Genomic DNA, 26,504 nt, shown 5'->3' with positions numbered 1-26,504 from the left:
ATACAAACCACTTGGAATCAGACAGAAATTAAAAGGATATGTGCTGTCATCAACATATGAAATGATACCTGGAAATACAATTTCTCCAAGACATCAATGATTGTGAACATCAGATTTGAGCTTGCATTAGCAGCATGAATGAATGAATAAATAAATATCTCCCTAAATATATAACGCAACATATATATTATGATGGTTTGCAGGTGGTGATCACGAAATATTTTGAAAGGAAAAAAACAAATCCAATATTTGAAATGCATGATTTCTGCTCCAAGTTTGGGTGAATGTCAATCATAATTCATCAGACTGCTGAGCCAATAGCTGGCTCCTATTCCAGCGGATGTTTCCGAGTGAGAGCAGTGAGATCTGTCCAATCATATCTCGTAGATTGGATTTAGGGCGGAATCCAAACTTGGAGGTGGGATTTAGCTACCGTCCATCTTTAGCTAGAGTACAGCGAGATTGTCGAAAAGAAAACAAAAATTGGAAGTAAAGAAGACTTTTTGGAATTAGTTTTGGCTGTAATTGAAAAAAGACAAACGAAAGCCCAGACCCTAGGTAAATGTCGAAAACAAGTATGAATCTAGATGGTCGGGTTGACCCAATTTCCCTTTTTCCTAAATTTGGCTAGCTGGGTAGCTAAGCTGCTAGCTAGCATTTTATGCATTAGCTAGACAGTTAGCCATATTAGCTAGTAGGTTTATGATTAGAAACGATTCTGATATATTGTACCTTTCACAACGCAACAACCACCATATAAAGGCAGTACTGCGCCCCGAAATATTAATGCATGAATATGAAATGTATCCACCAACATGCTCTTTGATAATTGCTTTGAAATGGGCCAGTAATCGAGCGGAGTGGACTAGCTAAGCAGCTGGCTAGCATTAGCTCAGTAACGTTAGTTGGCTAGGTAGCTAGCATTAGCTGACAAGCATGTCAATCAGATTGGTAACGCGTAACGGTAACTAGATCAGCTACATTACCGAAAATATAGCGTTAGATGCAATAGATAGTAATCGTAGGATCTGGTTGCATATCTGAGAGTGACTTGGATTTGGATGAGAACGTTATTTGTGTAGCTAACTGGTCAGCTAGCTGACGTTAACGTCAGTTCCATCCTCGAAACCGATGTACAGATTCCGGTGTTCAGCGGCGATTTGTGGTTGTCTGCCCTGTGCATTGAACAAAGTTTTCTGTCCTTTCCATAGCTAACTTTGTGACAGACGGAATGTGGACAGTGTCGTAGTCAAAGCCATGGCTGACAAGAGAAAACTTCAAGGTAAGATTATAAGTGTGACCGTCATCAATGTTGTTGCATAGGCTGCATGATGCTGTCCGACCTCGCATCTTTTCTTTGGACAGAAACTCCAAGAGTGCCTTCATCTGGCATCACGATTTTGTAAAAACGCTTAAAATCAATTGTGAAACACTTTGGGATAGCATGGATTTTATACACAGTGATCTTAAAGCCCCTCTTTCATCTCTACAGGCGAGATCGACAGATGTTTGAAAAAAGTAGCTGAAGGTGTAGAACAGTTTGAAGATATTTGGCAAAAGGTGAGAGAGCTGCTTTTGCAGCCTGCTTTTGTTTTACATCTCATATCAAAAATGTATTTCACAAAACTTAAAGCATGCCATGTATTTGCCTGCATTACAGCTTCATAATGCAGCCAATGCTAACCAGAAGGAAAAATATGAGGCGGACCTCAAAAAAGAGATTAAAAAACTACAAGTAAGACAAATTAATGTGATGCACGTTCCCTTCTCTATACTCTTGAGCAACAATATGTATACAATATGTAAACAATATTGTGTTAATGTTTTCACCCTCTATACCCTACCCAGCGACTGAGAGATCAGATAAAGACGTGGGTGGCCTCAAACGAGATCAAAGACAAAAGGCAGCTAGTCGAGAATCGCAAACTTATTGAGACGGTACAGCTCTCCATCATTTCCTCTTTATGTCTGTTTCTGTGAAACGAAACATGAGGGCAAACTCACAACAGATATAGAAATGAAAACTATTCACTAATCAAGCATTTTGTGACCTTTTTCTCCACAGCAAATGGAGCGGTTCAAGGTGGTGGAGCGAGAAACAAAAACAAAGGCCTACTCTAAAGAAGGCTTGGGGCTGGCCCAGAAAGTGGATCCAGCTCAGAGGGAAAAGGAGGAAACGGGACAGTGGCTAACAGTAAGATGTCCGCTATTATCTAGACCTGTTGTACATATTGGGAGCCTCAAATTCTCTTAATAGCCATTTTCTTTTTTGCACCAAAGAGGCAAAATTGAATAGATAACTATTCAATCACTGAAGATAATAGTAACTAAAGATAATTAAGAATCCAGGAGTTATTAAAGAAAGCAATTTTATAAAAATGGGTTTTAAGAGCTTTAAAAGACTGAACTGATTTGGCTGGCCTGAGCACCCACCTTTCTATTTGCTTGCCCAAATAGGGGGGGGGGGTCTCAGCAGCCTGTGAGAAAGCCTTCTCATTCATTTTCCTTTTCTGGCCTCTTTCCTTACCTTCCAGAATACGATAGACACTCTAAATATGCAGGTGGACCAGTTTGAAAGTGAGGTGGAGTCTCTCTCAGTTCAGACAAGAAAGAAGAAGGGCGACAAAGAGGTAAGTGTTCTCCTCTCTTGTTTTCCATACATGTTTAATTTCGCAAACTTTCTGTAATTCTGTAAAGGCTGTGTAAACCCAGTGTTGTCTTGTACATTTTTATTGAAATGTTTTCACAAACCACGTGTTTGTCTTCCATCCGTCCTATAGAAGCAAGATCGTATTGATGAGCTCAAGCGGTTGATTGAGAGGCATAGATTCCACATTCGCATGCTGGAGACCATTTTGCGAATGTTGGACAACGACTCGGTGCAAGTGGATTCCATCCAGAAGATCAAGGATGACGTGGAGTATTACATCGACTCCTCCCAAGACCCGGACTTTGAGGAGAATGAGTTCCTGTATGACGACTTAGACCTGGAAGACATCCGTGAGTAGAACATTCATACAGACAAAAATCCCGCAGGGGGGATGCTCGGACATCAGAGGGGTTTAGTTTCAACATCTGAATCCAGCATCAATGGCATTAATGGCGACATCTGAGCTCAACACTTGTTCCTCTCCTGTCTTTCTCTCCTGTAGCTGCAGCACTAGTTGCAACTTCTCCGTCAGGTCAGGGCACCATGGAAGATGAGATGTTTCTCCACTCCAGCAGCACTCCCACTTCCACCACCTCCTCTTCACCCATCCCTCCATCCCCGGCTACTTGCACTGCTGTAAGTCCATTCAATTCTCACCTTATCTTGGTGTCATTAATCACTTTGGTTGGGGTGTTAAAGGGATGCTGCATTCAAAAATACATTCTGACATAATTTTTAACACATAAGTTTGCATTCTGTTAACCTTTCTGCTAGTCCCACTGTTATAATCCACTGGCTAGTTTGCTGAATCAACATTTAAAAAGTGGATTGTAATATCAAGGTGTCTCGTCCTATAGGAGAACTCAGAGGACGATAAGAAAAGGGGACGGTCGACAGACAGTGAAGTTAGTCAGGTGAGAGGATCATATCTGTGCTGTATCAGTAGATGAAAAGTTTAGTGCATCTCTTCACCCTTGGTCCTGGAGAGTCGCAGTGACTGAAAGGTTTTTGTCCCTTTCAGGCACTAAAAACGAACAAGCTCATGCTTTTTCTCTGTAGGACCAAGGTTGGAGACTACTGATGTAGTTGTCCCATCTCCTATGTTTATGGGCCTCCATAGTTCACTGTAATTCAATTTTGCTCCTCATAGACTTTGTTCCTCTGTAGTTGCCCTCTGGGCAGTTTTGTCTGAAATGCCCTTCTCTGATGCCTTGTCATTTTCAGTCGCCTGTGAAGAACGGCACCCCATCCTTGTTATCTTCCTTCTCTTCCTCGACCACCTCTGGCTCCTCCTCGTCCTCCTCACTCGTGTCCATGGCAAGTGTTGTCGGGGGCATTCCTGTGGTTCCCACGAGCAACAGTCTAATAGGAAGCTTCAGCAGTGCAGTGCAGCAACATCAGCATCAACCTCCACAGCAGCAGCAGCAGCAGCCACCAAACCAACCACAGCAGCAGCAGCCACCACAAACAAAACCCTCTGTCCCCTCAAACAGCACCCCCAGCCCGCCCAGCCACCCCCTCCTCCCGGTCTCCACTGCCCCTTCTCTCCCCACTCCCAGCACACCCAGTGCAGTGGCTCCCATCTCCCAACCCCAGCCCTCATCTGGGCCTACCCCAGCCTCCAGTTTGGGACTCGGGTTGGGGCTGAGTTTGAGCAAAGTTGGCATGACGGGGACCAGCAGTGCCAACCAAATGCCTGGTTTAGGCCTGAGTGGCATGCCCACCCCTTTAAACACAATGGCAGGGCTCATTTCGGGGTCCACTCCTGCCCCTTACGCTCAGGCAGCAGCATCGGGAGGGTTGGGTCTGAGCAGCACCACCCAATCGAGTGTTTCAGTGGAGAGCAGCACCTCCATCCCCACCTCTGGCTCCAGTGGAGTCACCACCAACGGGGCTGGGACGGGGCTTGGCTTGCTAGGTTCTAGTCCAGCCCACAGCTCTCTGACTGGGAGTATCCTGGGTCTGGTTCCTGGGCAAAACGTAGCCCCCGGTTCCTCTCAGGTGCCTCCTAGTCCTGTCAGTACTGCCCCTGGAGGAGTAGTAGGCCTGATGGGAGGCAATGGAGGGAACGTCGGAGTGGTTGGAGGAGTAGGGGTGAATGCAGCTCCTGCTAGACCACCGAGTGGACTGAAGCAAAATGGAAGCACAAGTACGTAAACTTGTTATGCCTGTCCTTGTGTGACTATTTACCCTCTCCATTTGTCTGAAAATTTTGACTCAACAATTACTTATTTTTGTAAAAGGTGTTTTACAAAACATGTGTTTCTTGTCCTCCCTCAGGTTACAGTGCCGTAGTGGCAGAGAGTTCCACAGAGTCAGCCCTAAGCACACCTAGCCAATCACAAAGCAGCCAGCCCTCATCTCTCACTTCCTCAGCCAGTCAGCCGTGAGTTATTTGTTGTTCACTTCATCTGAAGCTACAATTTAGTTATCACACATTTGCTATTCTCATTCTACACATTGACGTATTTACTTTCTCTCTTTACTTTTTCTCTTCCCTTGTCCCCGCTCTACCTGGCACAGGATGGACAACGGCCCCAGCTTGATCAGCTCCATCACCCTGCCTCCCAGCTCTCCGTCCCCCTCATTCTCAGACAGCACACCAGGAGGAGGGAGTCTTCTCAATGGGCCCCACTCCTACACACAGGCCTCTGAGGGCCTCAAGGTGAGGGGAGGGGGTGGGGGCGGGACCAGAGCAGGGCTAGGTTAGGGCAAGTTGACTCACATACAGCCTCCAGGCTCAGGAGTAGCCCTGCTCTTCTCACAGCCAGTTAATGGTCTGATGAGGAAGTGATTCTGATTGAGTAGCCAGAATTTCCAGTGCGAACCAGCCAAGTAATAAGTCAGGTGTAGCACCAGCTCCTTTAACCTCTTGTGTGGAGAAATTTAGAGGCAGACAAGACAGCTGGGTGAGACTGTGAGATGGTTGTGAGGTTGTGGAATGAAATTTTCAAACCTGATGCTATAAAATAGCCTAGTCAATGAACATGATGGGGCATCTGCCCTCATACTGTAAAGAGGAAGAGTGTAGCTGTTAAAGTCTCAGGATGCTGAGTTGGATATTACACTACAACCTCCACAGAAACCATTTATTCCGTTAAAACCACAGTTAATTTTCAGCCAAGCAAGCACATTTTAGAAGTATAGCATAAAATATAACTCTAGGTCTCTACTCATCACCCTTTTTTAATTTTATTATTTTTCGATTAACAAGCAGTAGGGTGGTTTTCAATGTACGACTTAGAAAACAAGCTCCCATTTGTTGGCTTGGCACGTTACTGGTGAGTGTTTGATAATGCTTAGCTGTAATAACCTAGAATAACCTGTCGAGACGTTTATCCCTAGCTCCCCACAGACCTCTGTCATATACTGATGGAGTCCAGAGTCACAGCGCAGGCAGCTGAGCCGCCAGGGGCCCTGGCTACACCCACTCACACACTAAAGAGAAAGCAGTGTAAGGTAAAAACCCAGATACATACTTTTGTACACATTCAATTCTCTCAACAGGCCCACACTTATCCAGCGGTACATGAGATACTTGGACTAAAGATACTTGGACTAACTAAAGGCTGTTTCATACCTTTAATTTGCAAAGAATTATGGGAAATCCAAATCAAGAAACTGGCTGGAATCTGCACCGGAGTAGATTCCATCAGCGGGAGGATAATCGAGGGGGAGGGAACGTTGATATGAACACCAGTCTGTGAAAAGATTAAATGGACTGACACTCCAAAAGCGGGTGTTAACACATACGGGTTTGCAGGGGATTCCCTCGAGTGCGGAGTGAGGAGGGAACACAAAACACTTGCAAATGAGATTCAGCCATAGTCTCCTTTGAATACCTTTGAGGCCGCCACTGCTTGGTGTATCCCTTGTGCAGGTTGCAGTCCATTACTGTGGGTGGCCATGGGGCTTGTAACTGTAGGCAGGAGGTTTATTTCAGAACATACAGCTGATGGGAGGAGGCGCATTTCAGACTTTTGCTTCTCCTGCTGTTAATAGTTGAGTTTAATGGTTTTTTTTTGTTCATTTATTAATTTACTGCCATGGTTTTTGCCCTTCCTAATGATCCCATACATCGCCTTCTCCCACTCTTAAATACTCATAGCCATGTGTTTTTTGCTCCGTGTTTCTAACTTAATTTTACTTTATTTTCCACCCTGTCCCTCCTGTTATTCCTCCTCTCCACCTTGTTCCCTCTCTAGGCTCCCGAGCCTCTCAGTTCTCTGAAGGCGATGGCTGAGCGGGCGGCGCTTGGATCGGGCCTGGATGGAGAGATTCCCAACCTGCACCTAACAGACAGAGGTCAGAGTGGTCAGCCTTTACTTCTACACTGACTAGCTAACGTCAGCCATTACTTTTACACTGTATAGTTTCTGGGAAATGGTCAGGTATTACTTCTACACTGTATTAGTTATTTCTATAACTTATACACTGACTAGTTACTGAGGAATATTAGGTATTACTTATTAATCAGGTATTACTGCTACACTGACTAATTACTGAGGAAGAAGTGTCCTATATTTACATTCCATTTTAAATATTGAGCTGACATTCTAATCCCAAATAATAGAGGGTCAAGGGTCAAAACAACAACACAGAGACAAAATAGGTAACTGCTGTGTTGCTAAATTATTAATGTATAATAGAAAGGTATTCGGTAAAAAAAAAGTCAGAGCCAGTCAGAAAAGGTTTTCCTGGAACAAAATCAGGTGCAAGTAGAGTAGGAGAGGGGAAGTGAAGTGGTTCTTTAAGATTTATTCTATTCTATTCTATTCTATTCTATGAGTAAAAGAGACGAGTCCTAATCTAATCGCGTCCCTCTTCTCTTTTTCTTCGTCCTGTAGATATCTTCTCCGGTTCGTCTGCGGCGCCCGGCACCCCCGCAGCCCCCCAGCCGTCCCTGTCAGAAGTCAGCATACCCCCGTCACTCGGGGTGTGTCCGCTGGGTCCCACGCCTCTCCCCAAAGACCAGCTGTACCAGCAGGCCATGCAGGAGTCTGCATGGACACACATGCCACACCCCTCCGACTCCGAGAGGATCAGGTAAAGGGACCGGCAGTTTTCATGACTAGTGATGATATCTTGCATGGTTTTTAATGAATTCACATACAGAAACAACCCTAATGCTTTTTTCCCTGACCAGTTGTTTGTGCAATTGATTTGTAACTGTCCGTGCTTCTGTCTTACAGGCAATACCTGATGAGGAATCCATGCCCGACTTTGCCCTTCCATCACCAGATGCCGCCTCACCACTCTGACTCCATAGAGTTCTACCAGAGACTGTCAACAGAAACTCTCTTCTTCATCTTCTACTACCTAGAGGTAAAACACACCCACTCACTACACCCTCTCGCCGTCAGCCTTTCTTGTGCTCGCCCCTTCCTGCCTTTTCCCCCCAGATGTACAAGTGTCCTTTCCTTGTAAAACTTAATCGTTTCTTTGGCTTCCCCTCTTTCAGGGCACCAAGGCTCAGTATCTGTCTGCCAAGGCTCTGAAGAAACAATCGTGGAGGTTTCACACCAAGTACATGATGTGGTTCCAGAGGCACGAGGAACCCAAGACTATCACTGATGAGTTTGAACAGGTGCAGCTACACCACAGTTCAATTCCATTTCCACATTTACTCCTTAAGGTAGAAAACTAGTATGAGGGCTTGTATATTGGTTTGTTAATGTTGTTTTTTTTTGTGTGCGTCTTTCCGTCAACACGTTACTGTCAGTACAGGTTGGATCAGATTTATTAATATGATTGTTCCTCCCGCTCTATTGTTCCTGCAGGGCACTTACATTTACTTTGACTATGAGAAATGGGGCCAGAGAAAGAAGGAGGGGTTCACCTTTGAGTATAGGTACCTTGAAGACCGAGACCTGCAGTGACGGGACAGAGGGACGCGGAAGGACAGAGAGAGAAAACGTGCTGCTGTTGACATTCCGAGACTGAACTCCATACTGTGGATAGAGATTGTGATGTGTAGTAGAAGCCCTCTCCTATAATGGAGACTGGTGTCTGTATAGGCTGCATCTCACATGAAGCCCTGCTCCTCATGTAGCGCATTACCTTTGGCAAAAATGCCCCGTGGGCCTGATCAAACGCAGTGCACTGCATGGGGTGCGAGGGTGTCATTAGAGATCTGCGTTTGTGCCTGTCTGTGTGCACACTCAGTATGTGGCATTAGGAAAGCCTACCCCATGCATGTTTCTCATGTTTTGTTTTATTTTTCCGTTTCAACAAGATTCTCTGTACCACCTACCCAACATGAGCCTGGAAGCCTTTGACTTGACACAAAACAAACATTGGATTTGATTGTTAAGTAAATTGCCCATCTTGTATTTACTGTAATTTGGTGGTTTAGAATGGGGAAGTACAGTGGACATTTAGTCATGGTGTGTAGGAATGGCTTCTTTTAAGACCCTACGATGCCTGTTGAATATGGTCACTATTAGAGATAGTGAGCGATTATCAATAGTTTTATTGATATTGTCTTGGTCGATTAAACACTGATTGAGAATGACCACAGGGCCTCTCCCTGTGACAGGGAAAGAGTCCTTATTGGACATGGATTAAATTGCTATGCAATTGAACTGGTCTCTGACTCCCTCTCTCTTTACAAATAAAATGTTTTTAAGTTTACCTGTCAAAGAAAATGCATCATTATGGGGCATTCATGTTTGTGAGAAATGAATAAACTTGTAAAATAAATCTTAAAAAATAGGGTTTGAGAAATTAATCTACTTGATGTTCATGGTTGTTACGCCATTGAGGAAATTCTCTATCATCCTCAAAGCATCCTCAATGCAAAGGCCATGCTTGGCATAGTGAATGTATCTGTGCCCAAATTCATTTAAGAGAACCAAATCACCTCTTAATTGCTCTGACAAAATACACAGATAGCATTAGGTAAAAGAAGTCTGAGTTTGGTTTGAGTCAACTTCCCACTTTTAGTTAAGGTTTTATGCTCTATTCTTTTGATGTTACCTCATCCTAACTTAACTCCACTGTGTTCAATTTACCACCTGATATTTCAAGTGATAGTTCAACCCTATACAGTGAAACAGTGAATGTGCACTGATAAACTCTGTTTACATGTAGAGTCAAAAGCATGTACTGATCTCCTCTGAAAAACCTGGTGGTGGATTTAACCTGTGGGTTGGGTGAACTAAAGAAAAATGCAATGTCTCGTCTGCAGTGGTTGTTTATGTGCTACCCCAAGGAACCATAGCTAGGTTTGCACTGGCACAAGTTAGCTGATTTTTAATCCTTTGTGGGACAGATCCAGTCTTTTGTTGGCAGCTTAAATGGGGAGAAACTGACAAATAACTGAATCATTTTCCCTGTTTAAGTAGCCATGTAAAATATAAGATCTGTGCTACAGAATTAAAATTTTATGTCGTGTGTAAATTCAGCTCTTGACGAGTTTGCAGTTTTCTTTTTTTGGGGGGGGAGGGTGTGGGAGTATGTGGAAAAGGAAAATACAGCAAAGTTATGAGAGATTTGCCTTTTATAGATTCTATTTTTTGGGCTTTTAAGAAAGGGAAGGTCAGATAGAAAATTGCTAAAATGTGAATTTCAAGATAAATATTTACAATTTTTCTCATATTGTCAAGGTTCTGCATGGGAGATGTCATACTATGGGGTTATAAACAGGATTGTAAAATTTCAATAAATACTTTTCAGAAATTACAAGTCAGCATGTGTGGCGTGATGTCCTGTCATTTGTATATGAAATCTTTGTTAGACTTATAGCTTCCTCTGTTAGTTAATAAACTTTTGTGCATATGGATAGAAATAACAGATCCTTGACAGAAGTTGCCTTGAACATTAATTACAACTTTTATATTGACCGCTGTATTTTTCCTTCTCTATAATAATGAAGACAAAGTAAGTAAAGTAAAACGCATTTTGTTTTATTAAAACAACAAAAATCATATGTCAAAAAGTAAAAACAAAATACAGAAAGAAGCACAATGCCTTAACAAAACATACAATCTTGAAAATATACTATCACTTTGCAATGTTGAGTGCAACTGTCAGTGCAGCTCAATATGATACAGGAGGAGCTGCGGTTGTGTGTGTGTGTGTGGGTGTGTGTGTGTGTCTGTCTTCACATCTTCTCCTCCTTCTTGACCTTGAGGAACTCTGCCATATTAGAGAAGTATTTCTGGTTGGCTTCAGCCACCTTCTTCTCTGCAGCCTGTGGGTTCACGATCTCCAGCCCCTGAAGAGGAGAGAAGAAGAGCAGAAGAGTTTTTACAAAACTGAACCTGCCAGATGTCAAGAGGATATTTAATAAAAGGAGGAGGTTATTTTTTTTTTTACCTGGAGAGGAGTGAAAGCGACGCTGGAGCTGGTTCCTGAGGAGCGATCTCTGACTGTGGACTTTCCTCCATAAGTCATGCTCTGCTTCTGCAACGTTCTCTGTTTGAGAAAGAAAAATATGAACAAAGGGAAAATGTTGAGACAGAGACAGATTGTGCGTTCATGTGCTGGTAGAAAGGTCCGACATACGAGACTTCCAAGTCTGCTGTTCAACAGTGTTCCATTCAAGTGCTATTATGTTGAAAAATCAAACCTGATAGACACACAATAAACAAACATGGACCTCCTGCAGCTTAACAAGCTAATTTGACGAACTTCATTCAAACAATGTTACGTTAGTCTAACAACAAGGTGCATGTGTGTGTTTTTTCTTACTGTCGACCAACACAAAACTATTTTTTCACCTTGTTGAGAAGCTTAAAGGTCACCATTGCGTCATTAAGAAATTTCCATGTAAGAAAGTTGTTTTTGCACAAAGAGAAAATGAATACATCAGCGATCACTGGCGTAGTAAAAACGAGTCGCGGATGTGTTTACCTGGAGGGACTTGGAGATCCTGGCCTTGGTGGCCTCGTTGACCTGAGCCTGCCTGACACGGCCGCTGCCGCTCTTCCCCAGCTGGCCCAGACTGAAGCCCAGATCCTCCTGGTACGCATCGTCTTCAATCTGCAACACCGCATCAAAACATGAGTTTAACAAGTCTGACACAGCCCACCATGCTTACACTTCCCCATGCAATCGACGAAGGAAATAAAATGTGTGCATATCCAAAATAGAACTTTATCTCAGGACAGGGTTAAAAAAAACAAAACCAAGTCAATACTGAAAAAGGAGCAGGCACACCCACACTGAATCTTCCTCCCAGTAAGCTTTACTTGACCTGGTAGGAAACCTGAGCTGTTAAATCACTAATTGACTGTATAGAGGATATAAACCTAAAAACATAATGCTGAGGTACTTCTTTTAGGCGCAAGGGCACAGCGACAGAATATCTGTTAACGTAAATTCCCTTTCTCTTAAGTGCAATGAGCAGGTCAGAAACAGGTCATCTTAACAGCATCACAAAAACAGCTTTCTATCATTGGAGGTTTTCAGCCACAGTCAGACTCTAGAAAAACTTGTGCATGCCTTTATTAGAAGTAGATTAGACTACTGCAGTGCCCTCTTTCCCAGTCTGGTGGTAAAACTGTGGGATGCCTGCAGCTAATTCAGAAGAGTCTTGACTAGGACAAGAAAAACTGAACACATTAAACCTTAGATCACTGCACTGGCTTCCAGCAAGCATTAGAGTTGACATTAAGATTCTGCTGCACAGCTCTAAACGGCCCGGACTCAGAATATATTTCCTTCTTGACTGAAAGACTCGAGCAAACTACATCTCTCAGGTCTTGTGGCACTGGCCTCTTTGTTGTTCCGGATGGATGAAATCAAAAGCTGCTGGAGCCACTTTTAGGGATTAGATTCCCAGCCTGCCAGAGGACCTGAGGTGTTCCCCAACACTAACCTCTTCTAAAAGCAGGATTAAAACTTTTCTTAAAAGCCTTTGACTCCGTCTTGTCCTTGTGTGTGTATGTGTAGGTGTTTGTGCATTCTGAAAGGGGAAGGTACTCCGTGTGATATATGTATATTTTATTTATACGATATGTGTATTTTCTCCATGTTATATGCATTTTTATGCAGGTTTGCACTACTTTTGAATGCATTTTGCTTGTCTTTAAATAAAGCACATGAGTGAATGAATGCATGAAATGTGCCGTCCAAATAAAGGCTTGACAATACGGGTCTTAGTTGAACAATAGTATTATACATATTATTGCCCGACAATGAGCAACACTGGGTTGAAATAAAGTACAGCTTACTGGAAGCAAGATTCAATTTGCAGGTATTCCTTTGAATCAGTGAAAGGCCTGTCATGAGGGAGATATAAAAGCCACTCTGATAGAAAATGTGTGCTGACCTCTGCAAAGGTCATCCTGTTGGCATGTTTCCTGATCTCAGTCAGCCCGAGACGCTCCTTCATCTTACGATACCTTCAGGAAGAGAGATCAGTTCAGTCAATCTGTTCATAGTGCAATCGTTTCTTTGAATGTGTGGCCCGTTCAGCAGGGCGGTCTGCCAATGTTTTGAATGTCTGGCAGGTTCTGTACCTCCTCCCCCCTCTCTTCTTTCTCTGTCCGTCCAGCGGGGCCGGGAGCGGTTTGACCTGCTTCACCGGAGGAGGCTCCTGCCATTTATCAAACTTCCTCTCTATCTCTTCCTTCAGATCGTAGCCGACCTGCACAGACGACACAAAGGTTAATGCCACAACGACTATGAATAAAATAATAATCATAATTTTATGTTGTTATCAGTCTTGATTATTTGGAAGGGAAATTATTTTACTGCACTTTTGGGATCTTATATCAACATCTTGATTACTTTCAACTACAGCTGACATAAATTAAACATTGCTGATATGCAAATATTCTAGGATTATTAACAAGGCAAACTAAAATCGTGCTATATGATTATGCATGATTAATTGTGCAGCCCCAGTTGGCCCCACATGGTTGATCATAAATTGAATGTGGATGAGTCTCGGCTTCTTCTTGACCCTCACCTTGCCCACTGCACTCTCGTGGAAGCTGTCTACTCGGGCAGCCAGAGTGCACTTCGCAGCCACCAGACGAGCCGCCTTCCTCCTCAGGTCCTAACGAAAAAAAGAGACAGACAGCTGTTAGCCAACTAGTTGCAATGCAAAAAATACACCACAGTGCAGGTTTGACTATTGTTCATTGATGTTTAGTATGAACATGTACTGACAGGGGGGAGCGACTGCACGACATCACAGTGATAGATGAAGCCGGTGTGGGGCAGCAGGGAGGTGCTGCTGAAGCCGGACAGCGTTCTCCTCTGGGCTCCCAGCAGCATGAGGTTACAGGCCGGCATCTTGGACAGGTTGGTCAGGCCGCCAGCAATACCTGCAGCCAGAGAGAGGAGACGCCAAAAAAAAGGCGGGAGTGAAAAGTTACAATCCACGTCTGTAACCTATATGTGGAGTTCTGTAGTAAGTGCATTTAAAACGTTTTTGCGCTTCTCACCCATGATCTTGGCAGCGGTTGACGCTCCGACAATGATGGACAGATTTGGAGCGATGAATGACATTCTTGACTCTACATATTCATATATCCTGTGTTTGGATTGGTTTAGCTCCAGGGCCATGTCACATGCCTCCTCCAGGCGCTTCAGTTCGTCCTCACCAAGCATCGACCTAAAACCAAGAAAGCATATAGATCGTTTCAATGGTCAGTGTACACAATCAAATTTGCAATCAACAGAATTATTTAATTGGAAACGAGAGACATTATCTGCACAACCACACAGATGCACACAGTGAAAAATGTTTATATGTACAATCATTTTCCCTTTACTCTGATAATGAGAATAATTTTGTTTACATGAGTGTTGAAAAAAATGTTTCATTAATATTCCTGCTCTCATGCAATCTCAAACAACTGCTAACATGATATTCCCTGTTGCTTGCATGGAAAGTAATCCAATGCTGAAACTCAAGGAGCGTGAAGGCACAATGACAGTGTAGATGTTAATGTGTAGATGGGAAAGCTGACCAGATTAAGCAGAGTAACGTGGAATAGACAGACGACAGTCCGGTGAGTCGACTCACCCCTGTGTGGTTGAGGCTGTGACACTGACAACCATAATGGTGGCATTGGTTAGGATCTGCTGCAGAGTCTCGTTGTTCTTGCACTTGTCCAGATTGTTTCCCAGTTCCTAAATGGGAGACACACACAGACACATGACATCACATTCAAACTACATGCCAGAAAACAACAGGAAAAACTATTTTTCCATACCTTTTCATTAAACCTTTATTTATCGAGGGGAAATTGACTCTTTTTACAAGGGTTTTAATTACAAATCCATTTTAACAAAAACAAAAAAAGCATTGTTCATGTCTTGATGCAATAACAAACTGATGGGACGTATGATCTGCAACCAGTTTGAAACAAGTGCTGAGCAAAGGGTGATGAAAGGAATGTAGGTAACCGTTTTAGCTAGGCTCGTTTTATAGTTATATCTCCACCAGGGACATAATTTCTTTGTGCTTCCATGTTTGAGTTGACCAGTCGGAGAGGAAACAATGAAAATCTAAAAGGCTAAGAGCGTGTTAGGGTCACTGAAATGCACTGATAAATTTGGTTGCATCATAATTTTCCGTGTCATCTTCCCAACCAAATACAGAAAAAGGCTGAAAATCGATCTGTAGGGGCATGAATATAAGAGATTGCTACAAAACATGTTAAGTATCTGATGTGTTGTCATTGGCCGTCAGCTGCACTGGGAGATGTTGACTGGGTGACTGGATGCAAAGTGATCTGAGTGACTGCTCAGTTCTTCCTTTTGCCCTTGCTGGCTGCCTTGGCTGGTGTTACTGCGGGAACAGCTGCTTGATAGAGAGCGGCAGACACTTTGTTGATGTAGTAGAGGGCAAAGAGGGAAAATATCAGACATGGTTCAATTTTGACCTTTAATTATAGCGTCCCCATCAGGTCAATCAGTGTAATTTTTTTAACACAGTGCCAAGATGAGTCTTCCCTCCAAGTTTAGTCAAAATTAGACCCCAACTTCATTCTTCACGAGGGGGACAATTATCTAAAGCCCCAAATTTTTTATTTTACAAGACCTGACCGATATATTGGTGCAGCAATAATATTATTAGTCATTATGGCCTTTCGCAGATGTGTTGCCTTACATTCCGCCAAATATGTAACAATTGTCTTCACTACAACTAAATGAACATAAATAAAGCCAGTAGGGGGGCAAAGTGGGGAATGTAGTGACTCTTGGGTGCAAGGGGCACTATGTTCCCATTCTGAAAAGGGATTTCAATATGTGCACTGCTTGTTAATACCGGCTGATTAAATAGATATAAACTAAACTCACCTTGAGTGTCCGGATGTAATCTAGAGAATTTGGCACCAGGGACTCGAGCTCTGGGAACCTCTTGGAGTATTTGTCACGGGCAAACTTGTGAATGATATCTGAAACAAAGGCAGAAAAAGAGGAAAAAAATCAGCTTGGATGGAAGATAATAAAATCCAAGCGATTTTTACTGTACTGCAAAAGCAACATCAGCAAACTCACTGAGTTCATTGTCGATTTCCACCGTGAGGTTATTGGCTGCTACGATCAGTCTGTATTCTGGATCTGCCTCCACCGGACCGGACACTGAAGGGCAGAAGCACCAAACAAATTGTTCACATTAACAGGGGAAAACATGTAGATAAAACATATGTACTAACACCAAAAAAATTACTGGTGAAGAGGATCATTAATGGTTCACACTCACCTTCTGAGTTCTTGCGCTGCTTTCCAACATACGCTGAAATTTTGTCCATGATCTCTGAAAACTGTAAACATACTGTAAGGTTACGCTGGGACGACCTGACCAAACATATTACTACAAATATCAGTCTGTATAAAATAGTATCTAAATTTAATATATCACAATACAAAAATGTGACAATGCGGGGCAGAAAAATTAATATTAGCTACATCTTATTCTGCTGTAGTAATCACAAATGAGACAGCTTGCCCATCACAATTTCACAAGCTCTCCATCGAAATTATATTATTTACACTTCATAATAACATTTTTAAATTGTTGTTTACATTCTAGCAAGCCAATGCCATTGCTAGAGAGATTTGTGGCTCAGAAATAAACATAATTCAGACTTTGTTGTCATTGAACTCTATTGTATCGTGAACCTCATATTGCGTATCTAATCGTATCATGAGATAAGCACACCGTCCCTTCCCTAGTATAAAATTTTCACATGATACAACTCACCTGTTTGCTATTGCGGAGCTTGGCAATAGACGTCACAGTTTCAGCTAGGCTGTAGTCCACCTCCATCTCCTCCGGGATATCTTCCAGTCCTCCTTCTGCCTTTCCCTCTGCCTCCTCTCCATCGCTCTCCCCCTCCTCTCCTCCTGGATACAGACCATCCTCCCCCTCATCGCCAGCCTCCTCCAGATCCGCCAGCAGCTCGTCCGCCAGAGACATCTGACAGAAACAATGGTAGAAATGGTGAGCGCAGAAAGGTAACTGGGTTAATAAAATAAAGTTGCTTAGATTAACCGTTACAGTATGTCAGGGATGCAGGGGAGTAGTACTGGGTTACATATAAACAGCTTTAGTAACACACAGAGGTGGGGACTCGAGTCACGACTTTGACTCGAGTTAGAATTTGAATTGCTTGAGACTTGAATTGATGCATGAAGACAATACTTGAGAATTGAATGGGTTCTGGTGACTTGGGACTCTCACTTGACTTTTGACTACTTTGATGACTTGAAAAGGTTTCTGAAGTCTTGACAAATGATCTTGTGTATGTGTAAATTACTTGGATTGAAAGTGATGAGATTTCTGTTTTAAATTCTGTTTTCTGGATTTGTATGGAATGGTGGAGTTCATTGAAATCAAACTCATGATGCACTTACCAAGTTTTTATCCTATTAAAACGATATTGCATTGAGAAGTCCTAGGTATTTTGTTTTCTAGAAGATATTAAATTGATACTGGACTCTCAATTTGTTCTGACTGACGTGTTCTACTTTTAGACTTGACATTAATGACATGGGCTTGACTTGGTAATCTACATTTAGACTTGAGATTTGACTTGAAACTTGTGCCTCAAGACTTGAGACTGACTTGGGACTCAAGCAAAGTTGACTTGGTCACACCTCTGCTAACACGCATAACCTTAGGGGCTCGTGGCTCTGTTCAACCTCTCAAAAACAACAGATGATGCAACACAGAGAATAAACCACGGGACAGACAAGACTTCAATGTGTTTTTGAGAATGCTTGTAAAGCTCTGTCGGACAGTATCAGCACCCAGCAAACTGTATGGAGTTAGCTAGTTAGCTTTAGCAAACGTTAGCTAAACGTATTGAGTGATCTTAGCAACCATTTCCTATCTAAGTAACTTACCTCGAGAGTTGAGACTCCTGTTTTCTAAAGAAACAAAAAACCGTCTTATGTGGGCTAGAGTTTCTGCTTTATAAAGCTAAATGTTCTCGCTGTGCGATGTTTCAGTCGTTTGTGCTCTACTGTGTTTGGTCGTTTGTCGCAGATTAAATACGTAAGCAACTAAGTCGAGGTTTGCAAGGGTTTCTGGGAGATGTGTCCAATTCTCCAATTCATACTGCACAGACAATAAAATATAGCCTACAACTCTGCCCCACTACTTCTCTGTTGAAGGCTACATTTGAAACCTCCACATTATTATATGAATGACAATGCAGAGAGCTAATTTATGCATGGGGTTTCCTGCATAACAGAATGATTTTCTTTCTTATGAAATGGAACATCTTATGAATATAAGACAATACGATTTATTCTCATTAAACAGTTCAGAAAGAGGTTCACATTTTTATGTTGTTTTTATTTCCCCATGTTTATACAGTATCCCTTGAAAACCATTCTTTAAACAATACAGGTTTTAAACCAACATTTAAATAGACTAAACAAAGGGACTAGTTGGACCTCGACTGCATGATGGACTGTTATTAGTAGAAAATGAGATAAATTAACAGATACACAAACAAATGGAGTTATTTACTGATGAAAGGCTTCCATTTTTCATGCTAAGCTACATTAATCGTCATTAAACAAGGTAAAAGAATGACAAGACAGCTAAAAATTCATTGACATTAGAAAATAATGAAACATTACAGGACATATTCCATACAGATTGGCATATATTAACAAGTGAAATTATACAAAATACTTTTTAGCAATTAAGACGTTTGGGAAAATATTTTGATTTATTTGTTATGAAGAACTTGAGAAGGTATAACCTAGATGCATTTTGTCCCAAACAAATGTGTGTTAAGTTCATATATGTTAATTGCACCAAAGCAAATAAATAAATAAATTGATAAATAAATAAATAAATAAATAAACAAACAAATAAATAAATAAATAAATAAATAAATAAATATTAGATTGCATGGAAATTGGCTTTACATGAATAAACAAATAAATAATAAATATATAAATAAACAGTAATCAAATAATAGACAGCTTTTTAGAATTAAAAGTATAAAGAAACAGCTTGTTTCATTTTTTCGTGCAGTCTAAGAATACATCTAAAATTAAACAGCTCTAAAATGATATTGTATACACTTGTATTACGATATTTGTACAAATGTTGAATGAGTATTCTCAAATACAGGAGTCAAGCAATTTCTGTCCCCAACTGCTGCCTACAAGAATATCTGACAGACTGCAATGAAAAACCTTTTTTTAATAAAGAGAGGATTGGAATCCAAGCGTTTACATAGACAGATAAATGACTAAAGAAAGTGCATTCCCCGCACATTTGGGGAAAAATACAACAGAATGAAGCAGAAAAAGAGAAGGTAAGCTGGTACACAGTAAGACTCCCATTGCATAGCCGTCAAATCTGTTTCAGATTTTACAAAGCTCCAGGCTCCTCTTCTCCTAGCATATGCTGCCTTTTCCAAAGACTTTTGTAGCCAAAGGCTATGAATAAACTCCATAAAACAGTGGCAGAGAGGAGCTCAACAACCCTTGTCATACAAAATCCTGTAGCTGGTAAAACCTGGAATGTGTCCAGCTGTTAGAACGGGAGTCTTTTCTTTCCGTTGCCTATTCAATAAAAAAATAGCCTCTGAGAGAATGGCTGGTCGTTGGGGTTAATTCACTGGCCAGTCTCAGAGGGTTCAGCTCTAAAGGTTCCCATGATGACACGAAACATCACACCAAGTGGGGGTCGTCGGCAGGGCTGACAGTAAAGCGCGATGATGTCACTGGATTGGCCCCCACAGGCGACCTCGGTTTGATTGACAAATCCTCTTTCCTTTTTGAGTCTTTGCCTTTGTTGTTTGCCCCTGATGGAAAGACAGGAGTTGGCTGTAAGTTTGACTGACAAACTAAATCAAGCTCTACCATAACTTACCTAATGTTAAATGCATAAACACTAGGACACATGTGGCTTCAATATTATTGAGATTAAGAAATCAGTGCCAGACTAAATACAAAGCAGAAAAAAAACTATTAATCTACATCTATTAATATAAGTGAGCTGAAGCAATGCAAGATAGTTTTCAGTTAAAAATAACACTCTTTCAAAAGGAACACTGCCTCTCCTTTCAAGGCTTTCAAATGTTCAACTCTGAAGGCTACGAGAAATCATGAAAGCATCTAATTTTGGTGTTAGTGCATTTCTGTATATGCAAAGCCCAAAGGGAATTCTGAGCCAAAACTCTCATTATTCTGTGAAATGAAGCGATCTGTGTATGAGATGGAGAGTGGAAGGCTTCCAGAGACCAAATTAAAATATGTTGGAAAACACAGCTTAGGCTTGCATTGTTGAGCGCAGGATTTATGTCCCCACTCAATTCTACATGTCACAGTGTAGGGGGGATAATTATAGAAGATTAATTCTGGCTGCATATTTGGAGAGGAGACGGGTGAAACCAGGGTTCTCCATTTCAGTGGGTGGGGATAAGTTGGGAACTGTCAGCTTTTATAATGTCATTCACCGGCTCTAAGTGGTGACTAACTGATAATGCATGAGGACAGTGGGAAACACACAGCTCTCTCCCTTTGCTTCAGACAGATGCACATTATCTCCAGACTGAATTTGCCCCCCTCCTCGTTCTGTGTCATGTTTATGAACGTACCATGTAAGTCGAACTTGGTGCTTTTGCCAGAGACTGGAGCCGGACTGGTGGGCGCTGAAGTGCCCAGCTCATTGGTTGGAGTTTCCTGTTGCATCAAGAAAGAATAGTCAGGCACACTTTATTATATCTAATATGATCTGTTATTAATCAAGCGTGGTATGTGTGGGAAATACCTGATCAAAAAGATAGACTGTGACATCATCAAAAAAGGACACATTTCTTCCTCTATCTTTTTCCCTGTCCATCGGCTCCTTGGGCGACTTCAGCAGACTCCTCAGGCCGACGCGTTTGTCGATATCTGTTTCCGTGACAACAATCACCCGTCGGGAGCTTTCGTCCTCCTGCTCTTCTTCCTCCTCGTCATCGGGGTCGCTTCCCGATGACAGACCTCTCCGTCGTCCGATCCGACTCCCGATGCCCCCCTCCCCAAATCCTCCTTTACCGCTGGGGGTGAGGGGAAGAGTGAGAGCCAGAGGAGGGAGGGCAAGAGACAGGCGAGCTAGTTTGGCTGTGAAAAGGAGGGTAGGGAGGAGATTGTTAGATATGAGAAATGGCTGGCAGAGTCCTAGTGGCTCCGCCCCTTAGTGTGCAAAATAAAAGTAAAAATGCTAGCCAGTCACATCTCTCTCCTCACTTTCCTGTCACTCCTCACTGTATACTGTTACTAAAACTAATGAAATGCTTGAGGAAGAGGAACTGCCCACCCTCCTTTAAAAATAAATGCAAGATAATACTGAGATGTATCAACAAATCAATCAAATCTGCATATAATGAAAAGCCATGTTTCTCAATGAAGTTTGCATTTAGAATCATCTCAGTTATGATGACTCACATTAGCAATACATCTAACATGAAGGTACCTTTCATTGCCTGGTTTCCAACAGGCTGAGGGGACGTAACCTCAGGTTGTTCGATCACAGTGAGTGGTTCAGCGGTAGTTTCATCAGACTCGCTGTGGGGCCAAGGGCCGGGGGCGCTTTCCTGCTCCTCTTGGCTACGGGGTAAAAAAAACAAAAAACAGACACAATTGATTAAGACATGAATGTCAACAGAAACTCTGATTTGTTATTCAGGATCATATTTCCAAGGTCACACTTCTTACCTTTCATCTTGATTTTTGTCTTTCACACTGACTGGTTCGCTGTTGCCGTCTGTGATTTGCTCCCCCCAGGGCCGGAGAGTAACGGTGTCTTTGAGAGTCGCCCCCCAAAGCACATTTGTTTGAACGTTTTCACTGAGGGAGAACTGTAATCTTTCCTCACACACCTGAAGAAACATAAAGAAAAAGATAAATTAGGGGTTAATAAATTCAAAAAGGTAATAAAAGGAGCACCTTTTCCCCCTAGTCAGCTAAAAATGTTAACAATTAGTAAATAGAAAATGAAGAAGCAGGCAGAATATCAAAACATCTCAAGGTTAATAATCTGAAAGCTAAAGAGCCATCAAACACTTAGCGCTAAGAGCAAACAAGGTCTTATCCTAACCTGCATCATGAGGCCGTTCTTAGTGGGCATCTTAGAAAGAGATCCCTGGTCCTTGACCTCAGACGTATGGCATGACGATGAGCACAGTGGGCTCTGTGTGTCGTTTCTCTCCTCTTGAGGTGACAGTGTGGCTTGGAAATCCTGGATCACACATGGTGCAGACTCAGCAACCTTATCGGAGTTATCAGAGATCCCGTCAAGGTGCTCCTTCAGATCCACCCTGCTCCCCTCAGGAGTGGAGGAGCCACAGGTCTCCTCAACTTTATCGCCATCGCCAGCACTGCTAGGCTTCTGGTCAGGTGTCTTCTTCAGAGACTCCAAGAGCTCTAGGTTCCCCAAGAAAAGGTCCCCCAGGGTGTCCTCCTCATCCCCAGAAATGCAGCACAGTTTCTCTAGTTTTTCAAAGTCCTCCAGGGGCTCCTCGTCCAGATCCTTCCACTCAGAGATCAATAATTCTGGGAGGGTGTTGAGGGCATGTTGGGGCGGAGGCGGGGTGGCAGCTGAAGTTTTCTGGAACAGGTTATTTTGGTCATCCTGATTCCCTAATGTGGACGTGAGGTTGCTCTCATTTTCCAATGTTATGTGCACAGGCGAGAGGTTCAGATTGGCCGAGATCCCTTTGCTTTGAGTCGTAGCAACTGGCGACTCTTGCAGAGGTGGCTCCGAGGCATCTGTGTTGTGAGTGGGGGAAATAAGCGGCTGTGTCTCAGTGCTGGCAATAAAGTCTTCTAGATTCATGTGACTAATAAACTCCTCTGCCTCTATGACAGATGGCGGTGGACTAGGAAAGGAGTCGTCTAAACTCTCCAGTTTATCATCTTGCACATCAAGGTCTATGCTCGGCGGAGGGCTGGGAAAATCTACTGAGCTGAAATTGTCTACCTGTGGATAAGACTGATCTGTCTCATCCCGCATTGTCAAACCAATGTCACTGGGGCAAGCTAGAGGACTGGATGGAAGAGGGACGTCTCTGTAATCCTCCTCTACATTCATAACGCTTATTCTCTGCTCTATGTCCTGCCTCGCAAGCTGTGGACTCATTTCACTTTCTGAGTCCACGATTGGTTCAATACTCTCCGGGACTGAAAAGTTCACAGGAGAAGCTTCCGTGATGCAAAGAGAAATATTCAAGCTAATATTCTCCAAAGTGTGAGCGAAATCGTTTTCTAAATTAGAGCCTGTTTCTTTGCCAGCGTCTTCAGCTGATGACTGTTCTTCTGTTTGGATCTGGCAGAGGTGATTCTGAGGCCATCTGTTAAAGTTTTGATTCTCCTCTTCCTCTGCAAAGTCTAGCTGACCTTCGCTATTCCTGACTGCCTCTGTGCATGATGTAATTTGTTTATCTCCTTGGGCTAAGGTCTCTTGCTCTGGGATCTCTATGTTCTCTACTTCAATATCTGAGATTCCTCCTTTCAGATCTCCGTTACAATCATCAATTTCCTCTAGGTTCTCAATATTTTCCTCTTGTTGTACGTCCAGAGCTTGGACTGCCGGTTGGATATCAGTGTCTTTCGAATCCCACGTTGCCTTGACTACAAGTTGGCCGGTTTGTCCCTGGGTTTCATCATTACAGGTTTCCTCACAGCCCTCCGAGACAGCGGGGTGAGGTTCACTTCCTGCAAGCTCATCATTCCCTTCGGTTTCCCAAAACTCCCGACCCACTACGAGCCGCTCTCCCACCTCCCAGGCCTTATTGCTGAACCCAGAGAAGAATTCAGATGCGAGTTCAATATCTTGGCTCCTGCTCTCTGGAGAGGCCCATTGGTCATTTTCAGCGGGCCACAAGTGCAAGTCCCTTTGCGTAAAACGGTGGCAGTCAAATTCTCCCCTAACCACTCCGCCTGTTCTCTCTTCCTCCTCCTCCAGAGTGCTCCATAACTCTTTCGTTTTCAGATCCAGGCCCTCGGAGGATTCTTTATCCACACTGTTGGGAGAGTCCGCCCCGCTCTGGTCTCCACATGCCGCGTCTCTCTGGGGCGACTTCTCCTTCATGGCGTTACTTAGCTCCCCGGCGGCCAGCTGTTGCTCTGTCTCTGACGTGGTCGTGGCCTTCTTGTCTTCACTGTCTTCTGAGCAGCACAGGTTCCTCAGGCCCAGCTCGTTGCGGTCTGTGTGCTGGAGCTCTAGGCCGGGCCTCTCTTCGTGTCTCTCAAGTCCATCAACACCTTCCTCCGCCCAAGAAGGACACATTAGACTGCTCACTTTATCATCGATACACTTCCCATCATCGGGCTCCAGCACTGACGGGGTATCATCGCTGAGGATGGCATCACTAGTTTGAATGCCGTATAACCGAGATAATCTGGACTCTCTGTTGTCAAACTGGGGCGGTGCTGTGGGTTCAACAGTGTCATTTCCAGAGTGGGGGGCATTTAGTGAACAGAGATCATTATCTGTCAGTGTAATACATGTATATTCTTTGTTGTTGAGTCTTAATATGCAGTCCTTTGATTGACTGCCAGATTCAGATTTGATTAAACTATCTGTCTCAGCGATGTTCTTGGAGTGTAGATTCAAGTCATTCTCTGCAGAATCCTTGTATTTGCAATCTGTTATCTGCACATGAGAGATGATGCCATCTGTGTAATGGTTGTCTATCTGATACCCATCACTGTGTGGGAGCCCTTTCAATGGCTCATCCTCCAAATTTGAGAAAAACTTATCAATTAAGTCAACGCTGTCCTTGGCCTGAGAATCATCAGACAGCAGTGTTGACTTGTTTAGCCCCTTTCCTCCTGTCTCTCTGCTCTCATTATGGAATATGCCAGAATCTTCTCTCTGTGCAGACTCTAGCCCTTTGCTTAGAATATCTTTGTCATTACCGATATGGGAGATATCATTCTCAGGAGTATTTTGATATGGAACGCTCTTTTCTTCAGACATCTCAATAGTCATCCTTTCCCCAGTTTCAGCTTTACTATCTGAAATCGTTATACTCTCTTTTAAGGGGCTCTTTTCTCCTGTCTCTCCCTCCTCCTCAACTTCAATCTTTTCCTCTATTCCTGTCAGTGTTCCCCTATCTCCTCCTCGCCCACTGCCAGGCCTGGAGGCACTAAGTCCATCACTGCTCCTCCTGTTCAGCCCGTCCCCCTCCCAATCACTGTCTGAGAAATAGGCAGAGTCTCGATGGGGTGTTTCATTTCCCAGAGCCCTCCACCCACCACTTCCCCCTCCTCCTCCCATCCATGAGTCACTAGGTGTGAGGCAGTCGGTTGAGCTGGAAGTCATAGGTGACAGGACGGAGTCAGTGGGGGTGATGAGAGAGATGTCAGAGGATGGGTCCCAGTCTGGAGTGGTTGGAGTGGCAGCAGGAGTGGCTGCATTTTGGGCAGTGTGACACTGTTTTGTTTGACCACTGTTATTATGCTGCTGTGAATCTTCTCTTTCAACATTATTTTGAGTACCAAAACTTTCAGAGCTCTCCGAATCACCTTCTGTGTGATTTTTAGAGTCCATTGCAGGAACTTTATCTGTTTGAGATTGTTCTTTCTCAGAATCATACGAACTGGTATCAGTCTTCCCACATGTTTGATCTCCTCTCACAGTACTACTGGCCTGCAGGTCATCTTTCATTATCTCACCATTCCCTATCACAGCAGGCCTGTGACTCTCCGTCTCATTTGTAATGAGTGATTTGTTTTCACGCAGTAGCACAGTGTTGGATTCTTCAGCACTCTCAGCGGACTCAATGGGAGTCTTTGCTGAAAGCTCTCTTTCTTCCTCCTCTCCTCTGGCAGGTAAGGCAGGGCCGTCTGAACAGTCCTCTTCTTCTTTCTGACGTGCGAGTGTTTGGTTGAGCAATAGGCCGTTTTTGGGCATGATCTCAGAAAACACAAACTCACCAGGTTGGCACTCGAGAGCTGAGTGGGACTTTGCGTCAGCAGTGTCCTGCTCTGTGTGTGAATCATTGTTTCCTTGGCCATCCTGTTTAACAGGCTGTTTATTTGATCCTATATGAAGGATTGGGATCTCAGGTCTCATGGTAACCTTTATCTCGCTCTTTTTAGCACGCTTGGTCACTTGGGCATAGATGGCCTCAGTTTGTGGGTCATCTTTGCCTTTGTTTGATGCTCGTATGGAGCTCTCTGATTGAAATCTGATCGTCTGAGTGGAGTTTGGGTCTATGCATATGGACTCATATTCAGGTGACATAGGAGTGGGGGAGTAAGAAGACCCCCCTTCCTTCTTGGCGGCTGCAGCTTTTTGTCTAGATATGATTTCTGTCAGAAAGGTCTCGGCTGATTGGATCTCCTTCAGGAACTCTTCCCTGGTCATCTCCATTCTCCGGGGCTCCTTGTCAGTCTCCTGTGGTTCGGACTCCTGCCTCCCGATAGT

General features: G+C 43.3%; 2 protein-coding genes across 3 annotated transcripts; one reads left to right on the top strand and one right to left on the bottom strand.

Annotated features, from left to right (window-relative positions):
* The first annotated feature begins 420 nt into the window (after positions 1–420).
* cnot3a (CCR4-NOT transcription complex, subunit 3a) lies at positions 421–9,234 on the top strand. 2 transcript variants are annotated; one of them, XM_078287244.1, is made up of 19 exons: positions 421–558; positions 1,212–1,282; positions 1,493–1,560; positions 1,661–1,735; positions 1,849–1,938; positions 2,066–2,194; positions 2,535–2,630; positions 2,781–3,000; positions 3,153–3,286; positions 3,508–3,564; positions 3,875–4,799; positions 4,931–5,036; positions 5,174–5,315; positions 5,996–6,109; positions 6,856–6,955; positions 7,498–7,696; positions 7,843–7,975; positions 8,112–8,237; positions 8,431–9,234. In XM_078287244.1, the coding sequence occupies exons 2-19, from the start codon at positions 1,258–1,260 to the stop codon at positions 8,527–8,529; spliced, it is 2,838 nt and encodes a 945-aa protein (XP_078143370.1). In that variant the 5' UTR covers positions 421–558; positions 1,212–1,257; the 3' UTR covers positions 8,530–9,234. The 2 variants fall into 2 exon arrangements, with proteins under 2 accessions (XP_078143370.1, XP_071768849.1); XM_071912748.2 differs by having other exon boundaries at positions 8,112–8,285.
* A 1,328-nt stretch (positions 9,235–10,562) lies between these two features.
* prpf31 (PRP31 pre-mRNA processing factor 31 homolog (yeast)) lies at positions 10,563–18,093 on the bottom strand. The gene is made up of 14 exons (XM_071912761.2): positions 17,966–18,093; positions 16,821–17,036; positions 16,320–16,380; positions 16,115–16,198; positions 15,914–16,011; positions 14,634–14,740; positions 14,050–14,219; positions 13,772–13,929; positions 13,569–13,658; positions 13,117–13,244; positions 12,927–12,999; positions 11,507–11,635; positions 10,970–11,068; positions 10,563–10,868 (listed from the first exon to the last, which is right to left on the bottom strand). The coding sequence occupies exons 2-14, from the start codon at positions 17,034–17,036 to the stop codon at positions 10,755–10,757; spliced, it is 1,527 nt and encodes a 508-aa protein (XP_071768862.1). The 5' UTR covers positions 17,966–18,093; the 3' UTR covers positions 10,563–10,754.
* Positions 18,094–26,504: the final 8,411 nt, after the last annotated feature.

Source organism: Centroberyx gerrardi, chromosome 12 (genome assembly GCF_048128805.1).
Source record: "Centroberyx gerrardi isolate f3 chromosome 12, fCenGer3.hap1.cur.20231027, whole genome shotgun sequence".
NCBI classification, from domain to species: Eukaryota; Metazoa; Chordata; class Actinopteri; order Beryciformes; family Berycidae; genus Centroberyx; species Centroberyx gerrardi.
This window is presented reverse-complemented; position numbering and strand designations above follow the sequence as displayed.